Source organism: Leucopleurus acutus (assembly GCF_964270905.1).
Source record: "Leucopleurus acutus genome assembly, chromosome: 11".
Lineage (NCBI taxonomy): Eukaryota > Metazoa > Chordata > Mammalia > Artiodactyla > Delphinidae > Leucopleurus > Leucopleurus acutus.
This window is the reverse complement of record NC_139152.1, coordinates 40,822,390-40,848,032: the sequence shown is the minus strand read 5'-3', so window position 1 is coordinate 40,848,032 and position 25,643 is coordinate 40,822,390. Positions and strand designations below refer to the sequence as shown.

At 51.9% G+C, this 25,643-nt stretch overlaps 1 protein-coding gene across 3 annotated transcripts in view; it reads left to right on the top strand.

The window, feature by feature from the left end:
• FMNL3 (formin like 3) overlaps positions 1-25,643 on the top strand; it is a gene marked incomplete at its 5' end in the record, with an annotated part of 54,424 nt that overhangs the window by 22,088 nt on the left and 6,693 nt on the right. For 2 of the 3 annotated variants that reach the window (XM_082850549.1, XM_082850548.1), the window contains 12 exons: positions 11,117-11,200; positions 13,252-13,332; positions 13,601-13,677; positions 16,800-16,883; positions 19,644-19,802; positions 21,016-21,118; positions 21,299-21,375; positions 21,728-21,821; positions 22,903-22,977; positions 23,558-23,668; positions 23,968-24,117; positions 24,552-24,653. In XM_082850549.1, coding sequence (XP_082706675.1) covers positions 11,117-11,200; positions 13,252-13,332; positions 13,601-13,677; positions 16,800-16,883; positions 19,644-19,802; positions 21,016-21,118; positions 21,299-21,375; positions 21,728-21,821; positions 22,903-22,977; positions 23,558-23,668; positions 23,968-24,117; positions 24,552-24,653 — 1,197 coding nt within the window. Of the gene's footprint in view, positions 1-11,116; positions 11,201-13,251; positions 13,333-13,600; positions 13,678-16,799; positions 16,884-19,643; positions 19,803-21,009; positions 21,119-21,298; positions 21,376-21,727; positions 21,822-22,902; positions 22,978-23,557; positions 23,669-23,967; positions 24,118-24,551; positions 24,654-25,643 lie in introns of all 3 variants that reach the window. The other variant, XM_082850550.1, reaches the window with a different exon arrangement.

Genomic DNA, 25,643 nt, shown 5'->3' with positions numbered 1-25,643 from the left:
ATAAAGCAGGAGTCGTGCCCCTCCCACATGTAGTCTGGATGTAGGAAGGGATTCATTAAGTTTTATGTTTTGATAATAAGCTCCTGGATTTATGAGACGCCTAGAAAGCCCAAGCCAGGCCCCCAGCTGGTACACTGGGTGAGATGGAGTGCTGCCCCCAGCTGGCCTCTGCCATCCACACAGGCAGCTCACAGCACCTATTAAGCTTTTTCTGTGTGTCAGACATCCTTGTCTAGGAACAGGTGTGGTCAAGGAAAGTCCATGCCCTCACAAAGCTTACAGTCTAGTTCAGGAAATAATACAGAATGTGAGTAGTAATATGAGAGTGCAGTAATTTTTTGTGTGAAATCTTATAATTAAAAGATCTAGCATAGTGCTTGGCCCAGAGTAGACGTTTATAGGCCATAGTTTTCCCTTTTTTGGTAAATATACAAGAGTTATCGCAAGGCAAAATAGGACTTCCAGTTGGCACAGTGTATGATGCCTAGAAGACACCAGTATTTGGTATTAAAGGAATGATTGAATATAATTGTGGATGGGAAGCAAGGGCAGGAAGCCCCACAGAAGTTCAGGGGAAGGAGTGTGCAGAGGTCTGGGTTGTTTGGAGGGGGCTTCATGAGGAACATTGATCGTATTGATCCTGAAGGATGCATGCAATTTGAAAAGGTTCAGAGAAGGGCTAAAACAATTGGTTGTCTCAGAAGAGGCATTGTATGGGAATACAAACTCAGGGTCAGACCTGGATTCAAATCTCAGCTCTATTGCGTACTGGCTGTGTGACCCTGGGCAAGTTCCACGGCCTGCCTTTCGAAGCCTTTGTTTCCTCACCTGTAAAATAGGAATGATGTTAGTCCCAACTTCATAGGGTTCTTGTGAGAATTAAATGAGATAATCGTATAAAGTTCTTCTTTTTTTAAAATATTTATTTATTTTGGGGCTGCATCAGGTCTTAGTTGTGGCATGTCGGATCTTTTGTTACGGCGCGTGGGCTCTTGATGGCAGTGCAAGGGCTTCTCTCTAGTTGTGGCACGCAGCCTCATTAGTTGTGGTGTGAGGGCTCTCTAGTTGTGGCACGAGGGCTCAGTAGCCCCGCAGCATGTGGGATCTTAGTTCCCTGACCAGCGTCCCCTGCATTGCAAGATGGATTCTTAACCACTGGGCCACCAGGGATGTCCCTCATACAGAGTTCTTATCAAAGTTTTGTCAATAAATGTTAGCTTTTGTCATTATTTTATCATTTTAATAGTAGTATCATTATTATCCTACTCATGCCTACCTACTTACCTTAGTTCCCTAGACCTTGTGTCATCTGGCTGTTCCCTGCCTGCTGTAATATCCTCATATATACTTTTATTCCATTATTGTAAATCAGGGACTCCCAGACTTTTTATGGCGTTTTGTGTGTCTGTGTACTTGCAATTGCTGTGTCCTTGCCTAGCATATCACCATCTACCCCTGCTTCATTGCTTTTCCTGCCTTCCTCCTGCTTGATGTTTTAAGACTAAATCCTATAGCATTTCTTCCAGGAAGCCTTACTCGACTCCTCTATTAGATTTTGCATCCTCGGGATCCTACGGTGCCACGTGCACCTGTTTCACAGCTGTGCTGTATGCACTCATCCCTGGTTTGCTTGTCTGCCTTGCCCTCTGGATATAAACTTCCTGAATGTAAGGATCCTGTCCTATTTATTTTTATATCCCCAGCTCCTAGCTTAGTGATTGGCATATTGTTATTTTCCAGCTAATTGTTGAATAAGAAATCCAAACCCCACCCCCCTCAAAAAGCATAGCTAGCTTTATGTGTAACGTTTACTACCTACTTCTGACTTAAATGCTTTACATATATTAACTTTAATCATCATAGCAACCCTATGAAGTAAGTATTATTTCTACCTCCATTTTATAGATGAGGAAACTGAGGCTCATAGAGATTAAATAAGTCTCCCAAGGCCACACTAGTAAGTGGTGGAACCGAGATTCGTACCAGGGCAGTGTGGCTCCTCATTCTGTGCTTTAACCACTCTGAGATTTGTGATAGGATATTTATTGAACACCCAAGAAAAGGTGAAGAGACATTAGCTATAAATTACAACTCCATGAACATATTTTAAAGGCGTTAGTAAATGTGTGGAGACGCTGTTAGGGGGCGAGTGTAGACCTTACCAGTCTCGCTTATGAAAGATTTGCTAGAGAAGGTGGGGATTTCACCCGTTGTGAATTGGATGAGGGGCATGGCTGGCAATTGGGAAGGAGATGATCTCTGAGGACAATGTAGAATAGAAATCTTAGGGTCAGGAAAAAGAGGAGTATATGTATGGGGAAATTCAATTTGCCCAAACTTTATTGAGCACCTACTACAGTGATAAGCTGGTGATGATGGTGCCTGTGCTCAGGAGCTTGTGGGCTAGCGGGCTTTAAGAAGATGAGTCTGGTTAGAAGATGAGTCAGGGGAGTGTCTTAGATTTATGGCGTGAACTGAAGGACAGAGTTGAAACTCAGAATGAGAAGTTTGCTGAGGGAGTTTGCTGAGGGAGAAGCAGCATTAAGGAAAGTGACTTGGGCTGTATCACATTAGGCAGATTATAGGAGAGGGACCAGAAATAGCAAGGACAATTGTAAGAATTTGGATAATCCCCTCCAGAAATAACCAGGGACTGAACCAGAGACTTGGTGATGGGAGAGGTAGTAGCAGGATCAATCAGTTATTTATTAAGCACCTGCTCATGATTCACAGAAGGATAAGGCATGACCCCTACCCTCCAGGAGTTCATGTTCTAATTGTAAATAAAGGAAATACACACATGAAAAGACACTATATGACTTCATCCAGTTTGTGTTAAGATCCATGGTATCAGTGACCAGCAATTTTTTTCCTCTTTGCTTCACTCATCTGGACTTCATTTCCAAGGTCACCTCATGGTCCAGAATAGCTGCTGAAGTTCTAGCCATTACCTCTGCATTCCAACCAGCTGGACAGAGGAAGGAGAAAAGAAGGGTATACTCCCTCCCTTTAATGATACTTCTCAGAAGTTGTACACACTACTTCTTGCATCCCACATGGTCACATAGCCACACCTGAATGCTAGGGAAGATGAGAAATATATTAATTCTTTTAATTTTTTAAATTTATTTTTTAAGTTCAAGTATAGTTGATTTACAATGTTGTGTTAATTTCTGCTGTACAGCAAAGTGACTCAGTTATACACATATATACATTCTTTTTTATATTATTTTCCATTATGGTTTATCCCAGGATATTGAATATAGTTCCCTGTGCTATACAGTAGGACCTTGTTGTTTATAGAAATATATTAATTCTGGGTTGCTAAGTGCTCAGCTGAACATTGGAGGTTCATTAATAAGGAAGGTGAGAGGAGGTTGGGGATAACAAGCAGGTCTCTGCCATATCATTCTTCACATATGATTATGCTTTGGAGCTCAGAAGAGGGATTGAGCTGTGTTGGGTAGTCACAGAGTTGGATTTTGAGTCAGGTAGTAATAGGTAGGGATTCAGAAGATTGGGGAAACGTCAGTTATAAGCAAATCCCATGGCAAGAGTGGCTGTTCTGAGAGAGAGTCCAGGAGAGAATGAGCTGGTCAGAGATGCTGGGGCCAACCCAGGGAGAATCTTACCTGTGAAGCTCTTTCTTATTTAAGATGCTAAGAACAGTAGGCCAAGGAGTTTAGGTTTTCTTGTGTAAATGGTAAGGAGTCAGAGAAGATTTCTGAACTGAAAAGAAACATGATTTATCTTATGTGCTAGGAAGTTTATAAATTTCATCCACATGCAGGTTGGAAGTAGGGATGCCAGCTAGAAGGTTATCCCAGAAGGTCAGGAGTGAACAAGGGCCTATCCGATGGTGGCAGTGGGAATGGAAGGGAAGGGAAGGTATGGATGAGAGACCCTGGGAAGGACACGCCCTGGGTCCTAGTGGTAATGGGCTGTGGTCTGAGGAGAGAGAAGAAGATGCCTTTTGTAGGATGTTACCCCAGAAACGTTGTGTCCTCTGTGAGGTAGCACTGCCTATTAGGTCTCCCCTGGCGGGAGGGCAGAATGTCATGAAGAGAAGAGTTGACCTTGGTTGGCTACCGGGATAATGTGAGGCTCTGCCCCAAGACTCCTTAGCTTTGGAAAGCCAGCTGCCCCCAGCAGAATAGTTTCCATTCTGCGTAACTGGGGACTGTGTGGGTCTGGCTAACCACGAGGAGGGGCTGAGGAGCCAGCAGATAGATCAAGTTGCTGTGGCAGTGACTTTTCAAGCTGGGGCTTGGGGCCCCTAGCTAACAAAAGTCCTTCTGTCCGAGGCTGTGTGCTTCTTGACTGAGTAGGCCAGAAAGGTGTCCTTAGCCAGGGCCAGGTTACCTGCCAAGGTCACCTGATGTCAGGTATGAGGCCGACAGTGTGGCAGAGGGTAGAGCTGGGGGGCTTTGCTGGCACTGGGGTCATGGCCAACTTCCCGTGCCGGCCCAGGATCCAACGCGGGAGTGTTCCAGGGTGAAGAAGAGGCCTCGGGGGGTATAGTTGTATTTGGATAAAGCCACCTCTTTGTTTGATTGTTGCTGGCCTTCTAGGACCTCTCCTTTACCCGACTTCCCTGGTGTGAGTTGCAGAGCGCAGCCTGAGACATCTGGCGAATCCGTCTCTTTTTCCTCCAGGCTGCTCGGGGACTTGGCCCGTAACTGCTCAACAAGTCATTTCTGGTTATAGAGTCATCAGTGACCACAGAAGCACGTTCTCCAGACAGGGCTCTGAAAGCTGGCTTTTCCCTGGCAGCTTGTCCCCAAAGTGATAGCTTCAAGTAAACAAAACCAGAAAGCCAGACCTAAGCCATTACAGAGACTTAAGTCAAGGAGCACCCACCCATAAGTCTAGTCGGGTAGCTTAGGCCTTGAGGAAACCGTGTGTGTGGCTAGAGCTGTGTCACACCCATGAGCCCCTGTGCATGGGGCTGCAGATGGAGGGAGTTGAGGAGGGAGGGGCAGCTGTACCATTGAGGCTGTGGGGTTTGGTAGCACCAGGGCAGGAAGCCTCGAGTCCAGGGAGGTGACTGCTGCTGTCCACCCCTTCCTATTCTTGAAGTGTTCATCCCACTCCATCACGGGCAGGGCTACCTCTTCCTCCAGCCAAGTGTCACGAACTGTTCTTGTGATTTCCTTTCTGCTGCAGGATATAGTTCTTCTCCCAGAGCCTTTCCCAGTTGGCTCAGGCTCATTCCAGACTCTGTCTCAAGTTATCTTCTCCAAACCTGAGCTCTGAAAAGAAGGATGGGAGGGAGGCAGGCAAGGAGAGCCATCCTGAGCTTCGTCTCCCAGGTTGGCAGCAAAGCCAGGCTTGGGCTCGGTCTGTGGGAGCTGCAGCGAGACCTGGCCACCGACCTGGTCTGCTTCCTACCCTGCACTACTCCCGCCAGTCACGGGGCTGGGGGAGGGTGTGGGTGTTTGCAGGGACTGCTGTGCTTCCCATGTCTGGACCTTCTTAATTTTCGCTCTTGGACCTTTGACCAAATTCTCTGATTTTTTTGGTTTCCTTTTGCCAGGATTGTACTTCTGGGGGGCAGTTAGGAGGAGCTGTGCTGAAACAACGAGATAAACAAACAGTGACGCAGAGGCGGCAGCAGCGTAAGCAACAGGCTGGGCCTGCCGTCTGGGCTGGCTGGGTGGAGGAGGACTCCCGCCCTGCACACTGGCCAGCTGGCTTGTGTTAAAGCGTTGGCTGAAAATAACTCTCATTGTCTGGGAGCTGCTACTGCGCAGGGCTGGCAGGTCTGGCTGTGGCCGCCAAGGGGGCCGAGGCAGCAGGGGCCGGTACCTCCCACCTCCTTGGGCTCTTGCCCTTTGGGAGCAGTGCCCAGCTGGCCACAGCTGCGTCTACTGCCCACCAGGAGAGACACGTGGAGAGTAGGCCGGGCCACTCCTAACACTCTGTCCTTTTGGTGGCTGGGCATGGCCCTTTGTGCCCAGTGTTGCCTGTTTTGCCATTGACTTGGGGGCATGAGATGTGAGGGGATCCTGGCAGGAACACAGGGCGGGAATGCAGGGCTCCAGCTGCTCCTACAGCAGTCTCCTGGACTCCCAAACCTGGGACCTCACTGCATTCTCCTCTGCCATCTGTATAATGGGCTGATCTGTGGATGCCCGAGAGGCTTTGCTGGCTGCTGTGACCCGGAGCTGGGGCTCAGCAGCATGTAGTGCCCGGGACAGTGCCTCATTTCATCTCTGGGGAAGTTCTAGACTCAGCTTCTCAGGGCTCCTCACCCCTGTGGGCTGAGCCTGGCGGCTGGGGCTTTCACACTGGGGAGAAGCGGCCAGCCGTAGGGGACTTGGTGGGGAGGAGGTTCTGAGAGGGAAGACATCAAGAAAACCACCAGCTCGCATTCTGTATTTGCTCAAAATAGACAGCCCTCGCCTGCCTTCCCTCAAGCCTCCAGAATCCCCTTCACAGGAAAGTTTCAGACATCTCTCTCCCTCTCCTCAGAGGACCTGTGCCATTTTTGTCTCTATTCCTGAGATTTATCGTGATTGACTGGGACCAATAGAAGCAGCTGGGAATTTTGGGTGGTTCCTATTTCTGTTTGTTGGGTTTTCCCCAGGCCTGGCCCAAGGAGACTGACAGAGGCAGGGGTGAGTCGCGGCACAGGAGACACAGCTTTGAAGGAAACTCCAACCCTACCGGCATTTCCCTTCCCCTGCAGTGGGAAGGAAACGAGGAGGGGCTAACTGACCTGGGGTGCAGAGCAGGAAAGGGAAAGGAACCTCTGCGACTAGAGCCACCTCCCTCCTCCTCTGCTTCTCTGGGGCCAACAGGGGTCCGGTGGGGAGTAAGGAAGCCTCGCTTGGGGGGACTGGGCCCTTTTGCTCCCGCAGAGCCCAGGAAGGGGTTGGCCCCTGAGCAGGGCACTCTGCCTGGCCGCAAACTGGCAGTAAACCAGAGCGGCCCTGCCGGAGAAGCATCAGATCCACCCCTTTCTGCTTCTTCCTGTTGTAGGTTTTTATTATTAGACTTCTGGCTGGTTCCCTCTGATTTAGGAATTAGTCCCAGAGTTGCTTTCAGTCTGAGTTCCTCTTCCCCCTCTCTTCCCATCTCCCTGGGGTCTCCCTTTCCCTCCCCAAGGATGGTGGTATTTCATTTCCTCCTAGGCTTCGAGGAAACCAGAGGGGGATCAAAGGAGGGGTAAGGGATTGCTCTGTCCCCAGAGTGTGGAGAAGCAGTGCTGAAGGAGGAGGGACAGAGGCAGAGATAGAGGGACAATCCAGGAGCCAGAGGGCAGGTCCTTGGGATGTCAGAACATTACTCAGTGTTTCTAGGAAGAGCGGGCAGGGAACTGTGTGTTCCAGACACATACGGGCCCAAAGTAGTTATCATTTAATCCTCATAAAACCCTGTGAAGTCGTGAGATTATCTCCATTTTATGGGTGAGCTCACTGAGGTTCTGTGACTCTGAAGAGCCTGAAGTTGATCTTGGGCTGTCTGATTCCACCTTCAGTGCCCCCTGCTCCGAGACAGCTGAACCTCCTTTCTGTTCAGCAAGGATCTCAGTGAGGAGTTAGCAAGAACTCAGCCCAACTTCTGCCTCAAGAGAGCCTGAGGTCTCTGTGGAACCACGGCAGGAAAATGTCAAGGAAACAAACCTCTGACCGAGACCAGAAGGAACCATGTCAGATTTGCTCCCTGGCTGTCCCCGGAACTCAGGAAGCTGCCCTTCCTCAGGACGTTGAGCCCTGCTGGCCTCACGCACGTTTTCTGGTGGAGGCAGAAGCCCCGATTCCCTAGTCTGGCAGGGGGAGAACTGCCAGGCCCTGGTCCTGCCCCCTAGCCAGTGGCTCCCACCCCCCCGTCAGTGATGGGCTTCTTGTGAGTGTTGCAGGCTGGGGAATTCCCCCACCCACCTCCTTCCCCATCACACTTCGGCCCCAAAGGAGCAGAGAAGACGGCCATCACTGTCCAGAAAGTGCCACCCAGAACTCTGGACTGGAGGTTGTGGGCCTGTGGTTGGAGCTGATTCACGCGTCTGCCACCCATTTCCATACACTGATGTCCCTCTCTCCTGGGCATCTAAATTTTGGCCAGGTCCCTGAGGTTCCTTCTCCATGCTCTTAGGCTAGGGTTCCCAAAGGTGGTGACTCTGCTTCGTCTTTGAAGCCCTGGGGGGACGTTTTCTCACCAGTTCACCTGGTGGGGAAGTCTGAGGCCACAGCAGCTGACAGTGGGTGGCTGGGGGAGGAGGTTGGTGTAGACGGGATGTGATGTCTGTCACAGTAGCAACAAGCTCCCACCCCCGGCCCGGTCACATTCTTCCAAGGGAGACAACTGTTTTCTACCTTCACGGCACAGACTTGGGAGAAAGGAGCAGATGACTATGAAGTCATCTCAGGACGCACACAGAGCCAGAACGAGGCCTGGTCTCACTTGGGCTCAGCTGGCAGCAGCCTGGCCCTGGTTAGGTGGGAGAACTTGCTCTGGGCCACCTTTGATCTTTGGGTCCCTGTTCTGTTATGGCCTCCTGCTCCTGTCCTGTTATCCACAGAGACGTGCTGAGATTGGCCCTTAGCAAAGTAATTCCAGAGAGAAACATCTGGGGTTGTATTTGCCCGTCCGGCCATCCCTGCTACATCGGCAGTGGGGAGGATTCGGTTAGCCCCTCTTGCCTGCGGAAGCTCAGGCAGGTTAATAGGGCAGCAGAAACCATGGGGAGAGGTGTGAAGTGGTGGTCTCTTCCCCTTCTTTTCTTCTCTTGACCTCTTTTGTATTCCTGAGTTCTTCTACTTCTAAACACTGAGCAGAGATCCCAACGCTACTTCTTTTTTGAGCCATAGTGACCCTGTTTCCAGCAAGGAGCTGGGCCCAGAGCTCAGAACCGGGACATCTTAACCATAGGTTTACCATCAACTTACTCTCCACTCAGTGCCTGTCACAGGGTTAGACATTATTGGGGGTTGGAGATCGTATGAATAGATACAGTCCTTTAGGAGCTAGATGAGCATACAACTGGCTTAATCGTATGTATGTAAATAAATGCATAATAAATAGATACATGTAACAGAAATAAATGGTGTTTAAGGATTTTCTTTTAGTTTCTTAGAAAATGGAGGCCCCACTCCCAGGATACTCCTGATGCTTTTGGAATGATGCAGGGCCTGTGTGACTCCTTGGGATCCCGGGCACACACGATTCACGTTCCCAGGGATGAGGATGTCAAGGAGTGGGTAGAGGTAAACCAAGTGGTCATGCTTCGTTTACCCGGGAGTTGAGAGCTGAACTTGGAGCAGTAGGTAAAGGAGAGAAAGATGAGAGGAAGGCCTTCCAGGCGGCCTGAGTATGCTAGGGGAAGAGGCCAGATTTGTGGGTAGTCACGTGGGTCATCAGACAGCTCTGATACTTCAGGTAGGAGATCATATCTGATTCAGGAGTTGGGGGTGGGGTGCAGGTGAGCGATCTGCCTTTGGAGGCAAGGGCTGTGACTGCCACCAAGGCAGCCGCCGGACTGGCTAGAGGAGGGCCTTGGCTGGACAGGGGTAAAAAGGGAGGGAAAGGTAGGGCTGCTGGTCTGGGTGGAGCTCACCCATGGATGCCTTGGCTTTTACTCATTTACACTTGTATTCATTTATTCACTCAGCAAACAGTAGTGAACAAAATAAAATGACTCCTGGTCTGTCCTGTACTCTAGGTTAGAGTGTCTCAACGAGGGGTTGGGACACTTGACTGTGTCTTAAATAATTGGGAGCTGTGTCATAAGTAATTGATACTAATAATTAAAGTCCTGAAATTTTGTAAATTATTTCCTTAAAAATTTGAGCAGTTACCTTTATGTTAATGTTATGCTCATTCACTTGTATCCTGATAGGAGGGAAAGGGGTAGACTTGTGACATCTGCACAGGCTGTGGGTGGCTCAGGATTCACCCATGGGCACACGTGGTGCAGGAAGCCTGCTCAGCTCTCAGACCGTGGGGGGAAATCGATTGAAGGTTGCCACTTTAGACTGGTAGCTTTCAAACTTTTTTGCCCGGTCCCATGTTAAGAAACACATTTTACAGCGTGATCTGTGTGTGTGTGTGTGTATGTGTGTGTGTGTGTGTGTGTGTGTGTGTGTGTGTGTATACATAACATAAAAAGAAACAAAACTTCATGAAATTTTATTTATCTATTTTTGGCTGTGTTGGGTCTTCGTTGCTGCACGTGGGACTTTTCTCTAGTTGCGGTGAGCGGGGGCTACTCTTTGTTGCAGTGCGTGGGCTTCTCATTGTGGTGACTTCTCTTGGAGCATGGCACGCGAGCTTCAGTAGTTGCAGCACTCGGGCTCAGTAGTTGCAGTACGCAGGCCCTAGAGCGCGCAGGCTTCAGTAGTTGTGGCTCGCAGGCTCAGTAGTTGTGGCTCACAGGCTCTACAGCACAGGCTCAGTAGTTGTGGTGCATGAGCTTAGTTGCTCCGTGGCATGTGGGATCTTTCTGGACTGGGGATCGAACCTGCGTCCCCTCCACTGGCAGGTGGATTCTTAACCACTCGCCACCAGGGAAGTCTGTGAAACATTATTTATACTTCCTACTTGCAATGAATTCTGGTATCTTCAATCCTATTCTATTTTAATCTGTTCATTTTCTTTTTTTAAATTTAATTTTATTTAGAAAAAATTTTTATTGGAGTATAGTTGATTTACAATGTTGTGTTAGTTTCAGGTGTACAGCAAAGTGAATCAGTTATAAATACACATATATCCACTCTTTTTTTTTTTTAATTCTTTTCCCATATAGGCCATTACAGAGTATTGAGTAGAGTTCCCTGTGCTATACAGCCAGTTCTTACTAGTTATCTATTTTATGTATAGTAGTGTGTATATGTCAGTCCCAATCTCCCAGTTTATCCCTCCACCCCCACCCCCTGATAACCAATCTGTTCATTTTCATTTAAAATAAAGTTACTCTTGACTGACTAAATTGATTCCACAACCTGTGGTTTGGAAAACATTGTTCAACCAAGCTTAAGCAAATATGAAGGGGAAGCAGGAGGATGGTCATGCCTCTCTGAGCCTTCCTTATGAGCCACAGAGTGTCAGGGTGAAGCCTGAGGGACCAGGCCTAAGGGAAGCCTATCAGCCCTGTTGACTCAGGTTCTCTCCTCAGAGCTCCATGAACCTGCCTCCTGACAAAGCCCGGCTCCTGCGGCAGTATGACAACGAGAAGAAGTGGGATCTGATCTGTGACCAGGTACGGGGTTTGCAGTGGGCCCGGAAGTGGGGGGTGTGTCTTGAGCTGGACGAGGCAGCAGGACCGTGGGCATTGACTGCAGCTCTGGGGTTCCTTGAGGAACCCTGGCCTGGGCGTGGCATCAGTCCATGCTTACTTCCTGATCCAAAACGCCTCTCCTAACAGAGACAGGGCTGGTAGGCCAAGTTCCCCTCTAGCTGCCACAAAGAACTGTCTTGATTTCTTCCCAGTGAGCAGCAGCCTCAAGGAGGTTTGTGTAGGTCTGAGGTATAGGGTCTGCTGTGGAGGAGTTTGGTGTTTTTCCCAGCAGAGCTTGTTTCTGCCTTTCCCCAGGGTGAGGGCTGTCCCTGGCTGGGAAATTCAAAGCACCATTTTTCTCTCACTCTGCTCCAGACCTGGCAAATAGCAGGATTTTCCCCGTTATTTACAGGCCTCTAGGAATGAGAAGCCCCAGTCCTCTAGTCTCCTGTTCCCAAATCTCAGAACATGAGGACTGGAAGCTCTCCCTACACGAAAGTGTTTATAGACAGAAGAGAAAATAGAGATTATCACTTAGCTCAGAATCAAGAAGTAATGCCTGCGGCCTTGCTCTTTCCCCTGCCCACATTTGAAGATCACAAGTCATAAGTTTCTGAACTCAGACAGGTCTGTCTGCACTTCTGGGAGAGTTGGCTTTTAGTTCCTTACCTCTTGGGAGGTATGGAAGCACCTGGCCCAGAGTGTAGGCATTCTGTTTACCCAGCACTTTCTGATGGAGTTTTGTCATAAACATAATTTTTTTCAAGCCCTGAACAAAATCACAAAAATCACAATAGCTAACATTTACTGAGTACTTATTATGGACCAAGCACACACACACACACACACACACACACACACACACACACACACACATACACACATATATTTAATCCTCACAAAAACCCTCTGAGGAAGGCACTGTTAACATTTTATAGAAGCAGAACCTGAGGCTCAGTAACTTGCCTTTCACTGGTAGGTGATAGAGCCAGGGCTCAGGCTGCCAACTCCATCTGTGCTAACTATTGTGCTCCTCTGCTTCCCAAGTCGTGCTGCTTGACCTAAGGTAGAATCATACTTCAGAGAACCTAGTCCAGGTCGCTTCTTATCCAGGGAAGGCCAATTTCCTTGAATTCTGCATTAAGAGGAGTTGAGCACCTACCTGGGGTTTGGAGAACAGTAGCCCTTTGGTACTGTCTTTAATTGATAATCTCTCAGTCTTTTCTAGGTCACATAATGTCAGCTCTTTCTTAAACCTTTCCTCTTTTTCTTTCATTTGTTTTTAGGTTCTGTTTCCTAACATTATATCATTCTCCTGGACCCTCTCCAGCCCCTAACTCTTCAGATATCTCCGTTGTGGAGGCCCTTACAGGACCAGAATGCTTAAGAGTTTTCCCTGAGTTTTCCCTTGGGTCAGATGAGGGGGTTGGGCCACAATGGGGAGCCTGTGCCCTGTGTGGAAGGGGACGGAGCAGTGATCTTGCTGAAAGCAGCCTGCAGCATTTGGGGTTGCTTGGATTGTGGGGGCCTGGGACCTGGGCAAGGAGCAGAAAGTGTGTTTGTACTCCTAAGCTGTGTTAACACAGCAAAACCAGTCCAGTCCCAAGTCTGGGCTCAGGGCTCAGAAAGTTGGCTTCTACAAGGCCTAGCTCCCCTCCCCTTCGCCTTCCTAACCACTGTCCATTAGCTGGCTAGGAAGTGAACAACATTTCCCAGTCATGTCTTTATTTTGGATGCTGTTTAGAGCTATGTAATCCCCGCATCTTCTTAGGAAGCAGCAGGCTCTTAAAATAATTTTTAGTGTAGAAAAATATTTGAGGCTCAGGGAGTACTAACTGAAGGAGGAGAAGATGGCAACAGATGAGAAGTAGCTGAGGATAAGTCAAGAAGGGGAACCTATGGTTTGGATGATGTTAAGGGCCAGGTGATAACTTTAGGAGTCCCCTCACATCAAACACTGTGAGTGCCCTACTTCCTCAGCACTCCCCTCAGAACCTTGGGTGTCTGTGTACACACACGTGTTTCCCTTACAGGAACGATTCCAGGTGAAGAATCCTCCCCACACTTACATCCAGAAACTCCAGAGCTTCTTGGATCCCAGCGTAACTCGGAAGGTGAAGTGCGAGGCAGGGAGTCCCCATTTTGCTGCCCTTTACAGTCCTGTGGGGCAAACCGTTTGACTTGGGTTGGGACTGCTTCTGAGCAATGGGAGTTGGGTTTCTGTGTTCTGAGGCCATGGCCCTGGAGTGGCTGGCTAGTAACAGAGGGAAAGACTATAACTGCCTTCTTGTATGCCTTCCCTTTCCTTTTCTACCCCTTTTGCTTGTATTGTAAAGTTGGCTTGGGGACCTCCATCAGTGACAGAAAATTCCATGTTTACAGAAGTTCAGGAGAAGAGTGCAGGAGTCAACCAAAGTACTGAGAGAGCTGGAGATCTCACTTCGTACCAACCACATTGGGTGAGTCCGATGTGACCATCAGAGCCTTTTCACCTGGCCTCTTAGGACCTAGTTTCATCTCCCTGCCACGGGGCAGATTTGCCTCTTGAATGGCTTTTATTTCCCCAGAGAGCTTCAGACGGTTCCTTTTCTGGCTTTTCTCCCCCTCAGCTCTGCCAGCTGCTGACTGGATGCTGCTGGCAAGCTTGGGGCCTCTCCTGGGGTCCTCAGCCTGTGGCTTTGAGTGGAAGACATTCCCACAGCAGCTGAGACTGGAGTCTGCCTGTGGCCTGGGGCTGGGCCAAGGGAGGCCCAGAGAAGGCTGGGGATGGAGGAGTGTGTTGCACTGGGTAGCTGAGACCTACCTAGTTCATGGACTGTTTGGTGCCCAGAAGATTATTTGCTTGATTATAAGACAATTTTAGTTCATGAGCAGAAGCAGCTTCCTGAAGTACCAGGAAAGATCTAAGGCAGTGGGGGCCAGGAGCTGAACATCTTCCGTATTCACTGACCAGGGTACTGCCAACCCATTGACGGGGCCCCTAGAAACTACATGCGTCTTTTTTGCCAGAGAAGTGGGGAACCAGGACCTGCTGAACAGACAGAGGGCTAATGCGTGAGATACAGTGAAAGACGGCTATGGTCTCAGTTTTATAAAACCGTAACCAGCCAGAGTAAATATAGTGAAAGTGAGAGAGAGAGAGAGAGAGAGTGTGTGTGTGTGTGTGTGTGTGTATATACACAAAGGACAGTGAGGGACACCTGATGGAGAACTGCAGGCAGGGCTACAGGCCTGACCGAGGGGCCTGGCATGAACATTGAGAGCTTACACAAGTGAGAAGTTGAGCCTGGGTTCGGGGTGGAGGTTTCTGGGCAGGTTCCAGCCCCAGGGTCCTGGGCTTCCTGAGAGCAGGGGTAGAAAGAGCCAAATGACATCATATGCCTTCCCCTCCTGTCCCCTCCCCAGGCTGAGGCTGCCTGGGGTTCTTATGGAGGCTACCTGTATGCAGCCAGCTGCCTCAGCAACAGTGGTAGGGGAAATGGCACAGGAAAGAACAGGAAAGGGACAGTTCCTGGCCTCAGTAGCTGTGCTGGATGGCCAGAGTTGGCTTTCACACCTCTTCTGTGAACCAGACATTGAGAACTGACCTGGTTGGAAATGTGTAACTAGCCTTCACCTTTATATGGTGACGCTCACAGCAGGAAAAACTGCAGAGCCTCATCAGCTACCCCACGTGAGAGAGCAAGAGTGACACAGATGGCAGCTCCAGACGCCATCTCCCACCCTGCCTTGCTCCACAGGGCCTTTACCCCTCCCCGCACCCTTCTCTCTCAGGCCCTCCTGTCTTGCTTATTAAGTCCTACTACGTGAAGATGGGGGTCCGCTTTTCTCAGGAGAGGGCCACAGAGCAGTGCAGGGCAGTCCCCTCTGCCTGCCCCTTCTACCTGGCGCCAACCCCCCTGGCCACTGGCCAGGAGCTGGGGCCAGAGCAGCATGGTTCCCAGGCCCGGGCCTCTTGGCGGTTGGCACACAAGCTAGAGGTCTGGACCTGGTCCTTGGTTCCCAGGAGCAGCTTAGTGTCTGGCATTTTAGGAGCTCCTGTCATCCGGACTGTGGCTTCTCTGGGAGAGTTATGTGGGAGGGCCCGGATCCGTCCCGGATTTTGGGGCAGGAGGAGTTTGTCAGGCTGTCAGGCTGGGGTGTGGGTGCTTCAGGGCAGTAGGAGCCCAGGGCAAGGTAGGGAGAGGAGGATCTTGCTTCGGCAGCAGCCCGATCAGCCCCAGGCCTGCAAAGATGGGAACTCGGGCCTGGAGTGGGCGGGCTGGGAAGTAGGATTCCAGAGCCTCTCCTGCTCCTCCTCTCCCTGGTTTGTATTGGTTTGCGGCCTTGCCTAAGTGCCCTTTAACCTCTCCTCAAAGTGTCAAGATCCCGAAAATAGCAGTGTAGACTCAGACAGGAAATGAGAAGGGGGTGGGGAGCTGGAGCGCAGACAGACAGGAAACGGGAGGCCTGTCGGCCCCCAGAGAGGAAGCTAACTTCAGGCAGCTCCGGTGTCAGTCAGCCGCAGCCAGAGCCTGCTGCCGGATCTTAGCCGGGCCTGGTGCTCTGGCCCGGCCTCTCTCTGTGGCCCGGGGTGTGGCCGTCAAACATGGCGCTGGTGTTCCAGCTGTGGGGGAGAAGCGGCCTTGCAGGGCTGTTTGGCGCAGCTGGCCTAGAAGGACACCTGGACGCTCGGAGGGAACAGAGCACAGGAGAGTCAGGATGCATCCTGAGAGTTTTATGTCTCTCTGGGTCCCGTATGTCTATAGGACAGGAATGAGCCTGTCCTGTAACAGTCCTGGGACTCGCTCCTGACTTTCCTTCCAGGGATGTCTGAGTTCAAAAGGCCTGAAGGCAGAAGGGTGAACATACCCCGGTCCACTGTCTTTAGGGTGCCTAGTTGTCTTCCCTGCTGCCTCCCTGGTTCACCCTCTTAGTGGCCAGAGCCATTCTGGGGTTACTTGAGTTCCTGACTGTCCCCGCATCCTTTTCCTATTCTGCCAGACTCACCCTGACAAAACACTGAAGTCCCACGTATTCCTCTGCTCACTACTTCCCAAAATACCTTTCCTTGAACTTGGTGGAGAGCCTTTTGGCTCAGTATGCCTCTGTTCCGGACTCTCTTTGACGCTCCCTGCCTGTCTTCTAACTGAGACCTCGGTCAGGTCAGGGACCTGCTGGCTTCTGTCAGGAACAGCTCTGCACGAGGGCTACAGTAAATGCTCTGTCTAACCCTCAATTCCTCCCAGGAACGTGGCATCAGGACAGTGCGCCCAGCCACGTGCCAGACACCAGAGACCTAGAAAACGATTGAGTGGGGCCCTGGCCCTTGAGGAGGGGGCTCCTGAAAGCTGGTTTGGCTAACATGGTGTTGGAAGGCCTGTACCTTTCCTTATCCCTGGCTCTGCCGCCTAGGGGCGGTCCAGGCCGGTGACGTGACCGTGGCTGGGTCTGCCACAGGCTTTGATCTTCAGAATTCTCCCAGCCTGGGGCTGAGTTCCAGAGGATCCAGGAGGGGGTGTCGTTCTGTCAGAGACACCTTTTCCTCCTCCCCCTCAATCCACTTTAGCAGACCCCTCCACTGTGTTTCCTTTATCTGCAGGTGGGTGCGGGAGTTTCTGAATGATGAAAACAAAGGCCTGGACGTGCTGGTGGATTACCTGTCATTTGCCCAATGTTCCGTCATGTGAGTACCACCTGGGACGAGGGTTGGGGAACGGTGAGGAAGGACATGGTCCCATTCTACTTTGACGAGGAAGGGTGAGCTTGCAGTAGTGAAGATGGGAATGGGAGCCCCAGGCAGGAGGGGAGGGCCCGGGCAGCAGCGTGGGGGTGGACAGGTGGCCAAGGGGCTGTCTGAGATCAGTGAAGAATGCCAGGTGGCTGGAGTAGAAGGTGCATTTTGGGGAGCAGGAGGAGAGATGTGGAAAGGGAGCTCAGAATCGAGCCCAAAGGATCCGACTCCATGCTGGGGGCCGTCCAAGGAAATGTCCTGGCTTCTGGGAGGGAGGCCCTGTGGGATTTGTTTGCTTTGGGAGAGCTCAGTCTTCAAGAAGCAACTTTGGGTCTCCAGTTGTGAGAGGGTTACTCCAGGTCACCCCAGGAGCAGTGAGCATGACCTTTGACGCAGACTGAAAGTGAAGCATTCAGGAGCCTTTTGCAAGCAGGTGGGGGGTTTGGAGGCAGCTGGAAGTGAATTAGCGCAGAGGAGAAGGCAGTGTGGGGTAGTGGAAGGAACGAGGGCTTTCGAGTTAAAACAAAGCCCAAAGCCGGATGTGGGTCTCTTCTGTCCTTTACTGTCTGCGTGACCTCAGGCAAGTTTGCTGAGGGCCTCTTATGTAAGAGGAGATCCATATTCCAGGGTTGCCATAAGGATTAGATGATAACGTGTGTAGAGCAGCTGTAGTATTTGGAACATAGTCTATACTGTGGTGGCCGCTTTTTATTTGTTAATTGTTATTATTTAAGGGGTTGCTCCCTACCATAATTACCTAAATATATGGAAAGAGGGATTATATTGATCGTTCGTGGCATGGCCAGCACATGCAGACTCAGACCCAAGACTTACGTTGGCCCTCGGGTGACTGATCACCCCGGTTTGCCTGTGACTTTCCCGAGTGTTTGCGCTGAAAGTCCCGCGTCCTGGGGAACTCCTCAGTTCTGGGACTCAGCCTCAGCCTCGACTTCCACTTTCCTTGCTACTGTCCTTGCCCCTGGGCTGTTCTCCTTCCTCAGCAGGTTTTCACCCTCATCTCCTTAGGGTTTCAAACTAATGCCTCTCCTAGGTTTGGCCTTTGTCATTTTTTGCAGGTCATCGCCTGTTAAAACCAAGAGTGGCCCACTCCCCATTCCCGTCCCTACAGAAGTCAAGGCTCATGATCCTCCTATCCCTTAAAAGAAACTCACTCTTTTTATAGAAAGAAATGAAAAACATTTGCTGAAGCGATTTTTTTTAAATTCAGAGCTTTTATAGAAAAAGATGTAGATTATTTTTCCAAATAAGCATATCTTGCTTCAAAAGCAAACAAATTCCAGCTGCTTGAAACCAAAATACACTGGAACCTCAGTATTGTAGTGTCCACAGCAGTACCTTTGACTGTGTTTTTAAAAGAAAGACTCGGAGCAGGTGAGGTAAGAGTGTGTGTTTTGGGAAGGGTTGAGGGGAAAAGAGCGAAGCCAAATAGAGTTTGAGTGAAGGCACTTATTTGTAAACTGCACATCCCAGCTCTGGGGAATACTATTATTCACGGAGGGAAACCACTGGCAAGTGGCTTCCCTGTCCGGGAGACTCCTCTGATGTCTGCTTGAGAGCCCCGTTAAGCATCTGATGGTCAGGGTCCTGAAGTCTGCTCCTGCTTCCTTGGGAACACTCAGGCATCTGCAGATACCGCTTCCTATTTCAGAGAGCCTCGGCCTCTGTGCCGTTGACCCTGGGGCTGTGCGTGTCTGAGCAGAAGGCTCCTTGCGGGAAGAGCCTGTAGGAAATGCTTGCTCAGTCCTGGGTGACCTACTGGGGGAAGAGGACAGGAAAGAGGAGTGGGGCTTGTTTCTCAGAGGGGGTAGATCCCGACGTGGGGATATGTAAAGGAGAAGGCCTTGTGGGTTTGTGATCTTGAGCTGTCCTCCTTGCCCTGGCTACGCTCCCAAACTGCTGGTGGTGCGAGATGCCTGGTCCCAGAAGCAGGAAGTGACGTAGAAACCATCCCAACTCCTGTGGGGACTAAGGACCCCGGTTCACACCCTCGACCTGTGATTTCTTCCCCGAGGGAAGCGGAAGCCCAAGGAGCCTCTAAACCAGAAAAACCCAGAAGCCTCAAGTAGAACCGTGGAAAGAAAACCCGGCCATTAAAACCCAGTGCTAGGATGAGACCATGGTGCTTTTCCTGAACACAGAGGCCTGTCCCACTCTGGGTTTCTCGGGACCCCCATTCCCTTCCACTCAGACCTGGCCTCGTGAACCTAGTCCAGAGCCACCTGGGCCCCACCCTCAGGGCACTGAGAGGCCCCTTTGGCTGCTGCCATTTGCCCCCTAGTAATCCCTTCAGCTGGCCTGTTCCCCACCACTGCTCTGCAGGGCAGATTCTCCGAGGGGAGCGGCAGCTTCTCTGAGATGTCCCCTCTATGGCTGGGAGTGCAGAAAGTCTGCCAGCTCCCCGCGTCCCTTCGGGCCCATGGGGAGGTGACTCCTGGAGGCCAGTGGGGGGCAGCGGCTGGCCTCGGTCAGCACCCGCATCTCCCCAGATCCCCCTCCTGGTTGCTGCCAGTGACTACTCTGCCCTCCTCGGCCCTCCTGACCAGGGTTGGGTCTCTGCTGCCCAATGCTGCTTTCTCTTCTGCTGCCCTTGCTTCTTGTTGCCCTAGACGTCTAAAGGGCGGGGGTGGGCTCGCCAGGCGGCTTGGCACTGAATTTCTCCTGTGTGTGCGCTTGTGTCCTTTCCTGCTCCAGGTTTGACTTTGAGGCTCTGGAGAGTGGTGACGATGGTGCATTTGACAAGCTCCGGTCCTGGAGCAGGTCCATCGAGGACCTGCAGCCACCCAGCGCCCTGTCAGCCCCCTTCACCAACAGCCTCGCTCGCTCTGCGCGCCAGTCTGTGCTCCGGTATGTGTGCTCTCGCTCTGCCCGCCTGCCTCCCACCCTCGTCCCCGTCCAGGTCTTGGGTGACAGCGGTGAGTGCTCATGCTCCTCCCTTCACTCTTGCTTCCAGGCTCAGCTCTCTTGCCCTCTGCCTGCCAGTCTGTCTCTGGTCTGTCCTCTCTGTCTCCTTGACTCTGCCCAGCGATCTGTCCTGGGTAAGTACGTCACCCTCGGCTGTGCCCACCCCATCTGGGGTTCCAGCCCTCCCCTCTCCTCTCCCCGTCTCTGGGGGCCCCTCCGTTCATCATTCTCACTCTGCCGTTCCTCCAGGCCTCTGGGCAGGGCTGGTCCTCACCCAGCTCCTTAGTCTTCACCAGCTGGTCCAGCACCTGCCCTCATGTCTGTTTCCCTCTGCTCTGCACGCAGCCCCATCGGCTGCCCGGAGACCAGCTCCCACCCAACCTGCTGCGCTCACCTTCCCTTCACTTCTTCCTTTAGGCCTTTTATTTCCCTCCAAGGCTGCAGCGTGTTCATTTGTCTGTAGTATCTGAAGAGCCATCCTGCCCGGAGGCAGGTGGACGGACCGGATGATTTCTGAGAGCCCTCCTACAGAGGGAGGCTTTCCTTTGGGTCCTATGGCCCTCTCCATGGCCTCTGTCTCTCAGCCGTGCTTTTCTCCCAGTCTTCTTTGGGTTTTGCCCATTCTAGTCATGCACAAGCAGATACCACTTGTGTTTCCTGTTTTTTCCATGAAACATCACTAGGGGCAAAGTCAGATATAGTCCCTAGCCCTTCTATAGCCTTTGGGGTCTGCTCTGTCTTTTCTAGGACATAGATGTGGGATGGGAGCTAGGATGCCCCTGCCCCAGGGAATGTGTTGAAGATGCAGTGACTAGAAGGAAGAGGAAGGATGGCTCAAATGAATGTCTCCTGGACCCATCTTGAGGTCTAGGAAGGCCTACACACCTCGTGTTGTATTTTGGAGGACGTCTGGGCTTAGGATGGTTTGGGCACTGGTTGTAATGCTGGGATCCTGGATAGTTAACTGACAAAGACCTGTTCCAGGGAGGTGAAAACAGTGGAGTGCCCTGCCCCCTGCACCTGCACCCCCTGCATCTCTCTGGGCTGCTGGTGCAAAGTCCTCTATCCCCCTTTTCTTCTGCTGCTGAGGGGCAGCCTGCTGTCTGGGTGATGGCAAGTGCTTCTAGACCCTTCACCAGCAGCCCCTCTCCCCCAGGTATAGCACTCTCCCTGGGCGCAGGGCACTGAAGAACTCCCGCCTGGTGAGCCAGAAGGATGACGTCCACGTCTGTATCCTTTGTCTCAGAGCCATCATGAACTATCAGGTAAGGCGACAGCACTAGCCACGGGTGCTCTGCCTCATCTCCCGCACCAGGAGAGCTAGGGAGGCACTAGCTTGTAAAAGACAAGTTTGCTGTTGGGCCTGCAGTCAGGGAGCTCCGGCTGGGATCTGTCTCCCCCACCGTCATGGTCTCCCCTCCTTCTGTCCTTTCCCCTTGCTACAGTATGGATTCAACCTGGTCATGTCCCACCCTCACGCTGTCAATGAGATTGCGCTCAGCCTCAACAACAAGAATCCAAGGTGAGTTCCTTCCCTCCCCTCTCCTCCCCGCTCTGCCCAGGACTCTGGAGAACTGGGCTGCACTTGTCCCTGCCAAGAAGTCCCGCCTGGCCTCGGGTCCTGCGGCTTAGGTCAGCGCCTTGGTTTGGCCCCTCACCTCTGCTGGAGGAGGAGTGTTCTGCTCTCCTCTGGTCTACACAGCTTAGGGAGGGAAAAAGCCTGCCTTCCCCTGCCTTCTTTCCCAAACCCATCCTCTCCCTCACCACCGAGGCTGTCTCTGCTCTCTTGAAAGGACTCACCCAGTTGTGGAAGTGAGCTGTGTGGTGGCCAGGGTCAGGGGCTAGGGTGTTAATCTTCATTCTCCACCCCTTAGGACCAAAGCACTTGTCTTAGAGCTCCTGGCAGCCGTGTGTTTGGTACGGGGAGGTCACGAAATCATTCTTGCTGCCTTTGACAATTTCAAAGAGGTCAGTTTCCTATACCCATGTGTGTGCGTGTGTGCGTGTGTGTGTGTGTTTTTGGCGGGGAGGAGGTGTGAGCCAGGTAGGTAAGCGCCCTTTCCTGTGATCTCACACATCCTAGGGATTTTAACAGCCTAGTGCTTTTAGCTAGGTAGTCTGCCCCCTGCTTTTTCAAACCAAAACCAAAACTTCATTCTTACTAGATCTTGTGCCGGGAAAGCTCCTGATTGGCCAGCGAAGGATGCCCTCACTTGAGGGCTATAGTCCAGCAGTTCTAACCTGCTGTGCAGCAGAATACCTGAAGAGCGTGTGTTAAATGCACAGACCCCTGGGAGGCCTGGCCATCTGTGCGTTAACAGGCTCCCCAGGCCGTTCGGAGGCAGTGAACCCGCTGGTAGAACCCGAGGCAGTTATATTTGTAGTGGGAGGAGAAGGCAAGCAGGGATCCTCCTGGGGTGTTGGCTGTCGTTGGTGAGGGGAGAGGGAGCTCCTACTTGGAATTCCCCAGACTCGGCCTGGCTTTGAAACCCCCATCTGCTTGAACATAGGATTCCTCGGCATACAGCTGCAGCTGCTGGTCCCACCTCTTCCTCCTTTTTGGACCTCTTCCCTAGCATCCATTGTTCAAGCCAGGAAATGGCTTTTCCTCCTTGAAGCCAGAGGCTCAGAGGAGTCTCTGGACCCGTCTCAGCACAGAGGCTTTCCTGCACCCAGGCCTCTCTCCTGCGTCCCCACTAGGACTTCAGCCTCCTGCCTCAGCCATGGCCTCCAACCTTCCTCCACCCTCCCTCTTTCCTTCAATAGCTCGGCAACACCAGGCCCCTGTGTTTCTTCCTGGCCTACACTCAGAGGCACCCAGAGCCCAGACTAAGGGCACACACTTTACTGAGCTCCCTCAGGGACCCAGAGCAGATGCCAGGTCCCAGGCTTTCTTCTATCATGTCCCAAGTGACCCGTTACATAGAAAGAATTGTGGTTACACTTGGTCTGTACCAGTCCCTTTGCTGGATGTTCCTGGGAACCAGGACTCAGGGGCTTGGGTTCTGCATGGGACAGATCCTGTTACTGAGAAAGTTTGCTTGTCCAGGTATGCAAGGAGTTGCACCGCTTTGAGAAGCTGATGGAGTATTTCCGGAATGAGGACAGCAACATCGACTTCATGGTGAGGAGCTGGTCCTGGGTCAGGTGCATGCCCAGCAGGGCCGCCCACTCCTTGAGAACGGGGCTAGCCGACAGCGTACTCTGACGTTCTGTGTAGGACCCAGAGTGGTTCTCTACTCAGTAAACGCTCCTCATCCACTCGCTCACTCACCCCAGAAAGCTTTTAGAAACTCCAGGACAATTTCTGTCTTGGGTCTCCTCCTTTCCCGCTTTGTGTGGCCGCACTGTCCCTAGCCCCTTGGACCCTTTCTGAGCTGCTTTCCTCTTCCCCAGCTTCTCCTCTAGTTTCACTTCCCTTCAGTCTAGGGTATACAGCTAGTAGGGTTGTCTCAAGGAATACCTGCTGGTGTGCAAAGGAAACCCGCCAAATCTTCATGTACACCTATTTCTCATGTAATTTACTTGTCTTCGTAAAATGAATATTAAGTTCGACGTTTTCTAAGTTAAAATTCTCTTATTGCTCCCTGAAAGACTTACCTTTTTTACTCCTTTTGATGATCCGCCTGATGATGCTGGCTCTAACAGCCGCCTCCCCTCCATGTCTCGGCTCTCTCTGCCCCTCTGGGCTGCTCCTTCCCCAGGTGGCCTGCATGCAGTTTATCAACATCGTGGTGCACTCGGTGGAGGACATGAACTTCCGGGTCCACCTGCAGTATGAGTTTACAAAGCTGGGGCTGGAGGAGTTCCTGCAGGTGAGCTGGGCTGGTGTCCTCACGGGATGAGGCGCTTTGGGGAAGAGGACCAGCTTAGCTGTATCACGAGGAGTTTTTCTCTTACAAGAGCCTAGTCACGGATGCTCCTGGCACCCTGCCTGTCTTCTGTGACCTGGGACTCTGGCCTTTGCGCAGAGGGCTCCTCAGTCAGTCAGCTCCACAGGGCGAGAATCTGACACGGCTACAGTAGGAGCTCCCTGGGTCCTAGGCTCTAGGAAGGGGTCATGGAGGCTGATGAGGAGGCTCCCCCAACTACTACTCTCTCTGCTTTCCCCCAGAAGTCAAGGCACACAGAGAGCGAGAAGCTGCAGGTGCAGATCCAGGCATACCTGGACAACGTGTTTGATGTGGGGGGTTTGCTGGAGGATGCCGAGACCAAGAATGTGGCCCTGGAGAAGGTGGAAGAGCTGGAGGAGCATGTGTCCCATGTAGGTGGTCCTCCTTTGCTGCCAGAGCCACTGTTGAGGGTGGGGAGAGAGTGGGGACATCTGAGTCCCAGGAATCCTGAGCTGACCTGCTTACCTCCCGATTGAGCCTCAGGGAAGCCTCAGAATCCACTGGGGCTCTCTAGCGCACGCTCTGGCTGAGACACTAGTTCATCCGCAGTGGAACACACATTGACCTCAGGACTGGGTGTGAGGTGGCCTCAGGCTCGAGAGAGGCAGATGTGGCCATTTGTCTTGCACTATTTCATGTGGTCTCAGACCCTGGGCTCACAGGAGTGACCTAGGGAAGCCACTGGGCCAAGCTGCCTTTGGGGCCCTGGGTGGAGGGGTCGGGCCTGGGTCCTGACTGGAGTTCAGACTGTGCTGAGTGCCCAGACTTTAGGGCCATCCCCAAACCTGCCCTTTTCATCCTGCAGCTCACAGAGAAGCTTCTGGACCTAGAGAATGAGAACATGATGCGTGTGGCAGAGCTAGAGAAGCAGCTGCTGCAGCGGGAGAAGGAACTCGAGAGCATCAAGGTACCAGATTACGTGGGGAAGGGAGCCCCTGACTGGTACTGGGTGCTGGGGCCTGGGGAGCTTGCTTTTCGTTCCATGTCAGTCATGTCAAGTCCTCGAGCATCCAGATGTTAATTCACTCCTGAGGCACTCAAATGAGGGTGGGCTGATGATTTCACCCCATGTTTTAGCTGGAGAGGGAAGCTGGGGTCAGAGTGGGCCAGACACACACACAGGAGGGTGGGAGCAGGTGGGGCACCTCTGGAGCCCCTGTCTCCTCCTGCCAGCCCACCCCCCTTGCTTCTCCCTCACCTGCACCTCCACGTGCTTCCCCAGCCCAGCGCAATGAACAGGCTCAGAATAGCCCAGGTACTTGGGGCTGTTTATCAGGATAGCTACCAGGTATTCCGAATTGGAGAGCAGGGCCTCCTCACATTTCAGTGTCTTCTCTGTCCCTCACCTAACTTTTTGTTAGTTATAAAACCATGCCCCAACCCATCTCTTCTTCCACAGGAATACGATTATGCTGGCTCTGTTGAGCTCAGTACATACCTGCCAAGCCCCTGCTAAGAGTCTGAAGCGCTGAGTCGGGAGTATGGAGGATACAGAGGTGGCTAAGGCAGGGTCTTGTCTGTAGGGGGCTTCCAGTTGAGCGACTGTACAAACCAAATGGAATGAGAGCAGGACTGAGGCACAGAGGGCTGAGAGCTGCCATAGCAGGCTGCTGGTGGGTTAAGGAGAGTTTCACAAGGGCAGCCTTCTACCTGGGCCTTGAGGGACCAGTGAGACTGGGCTGGAGCAGTGAGGAAGGACACTGCAGGGCGCCAGCCAAGCAGGCTTGCTCTTCCGCCCCCCTCTTTTGTTCTGCTGCATTCCAGTTTTCCGTGGGTTTCTGCCGCTCTCTGCCTCTGAGTACCCTCCTAGAGACCCTTAGGTAGGAAGTCTCACTCCCAGGAGCATCGCCTGCTGCGCTTTCAGGTGCTCTTTTCTTAATGGTGCTGTCTGCCCAAT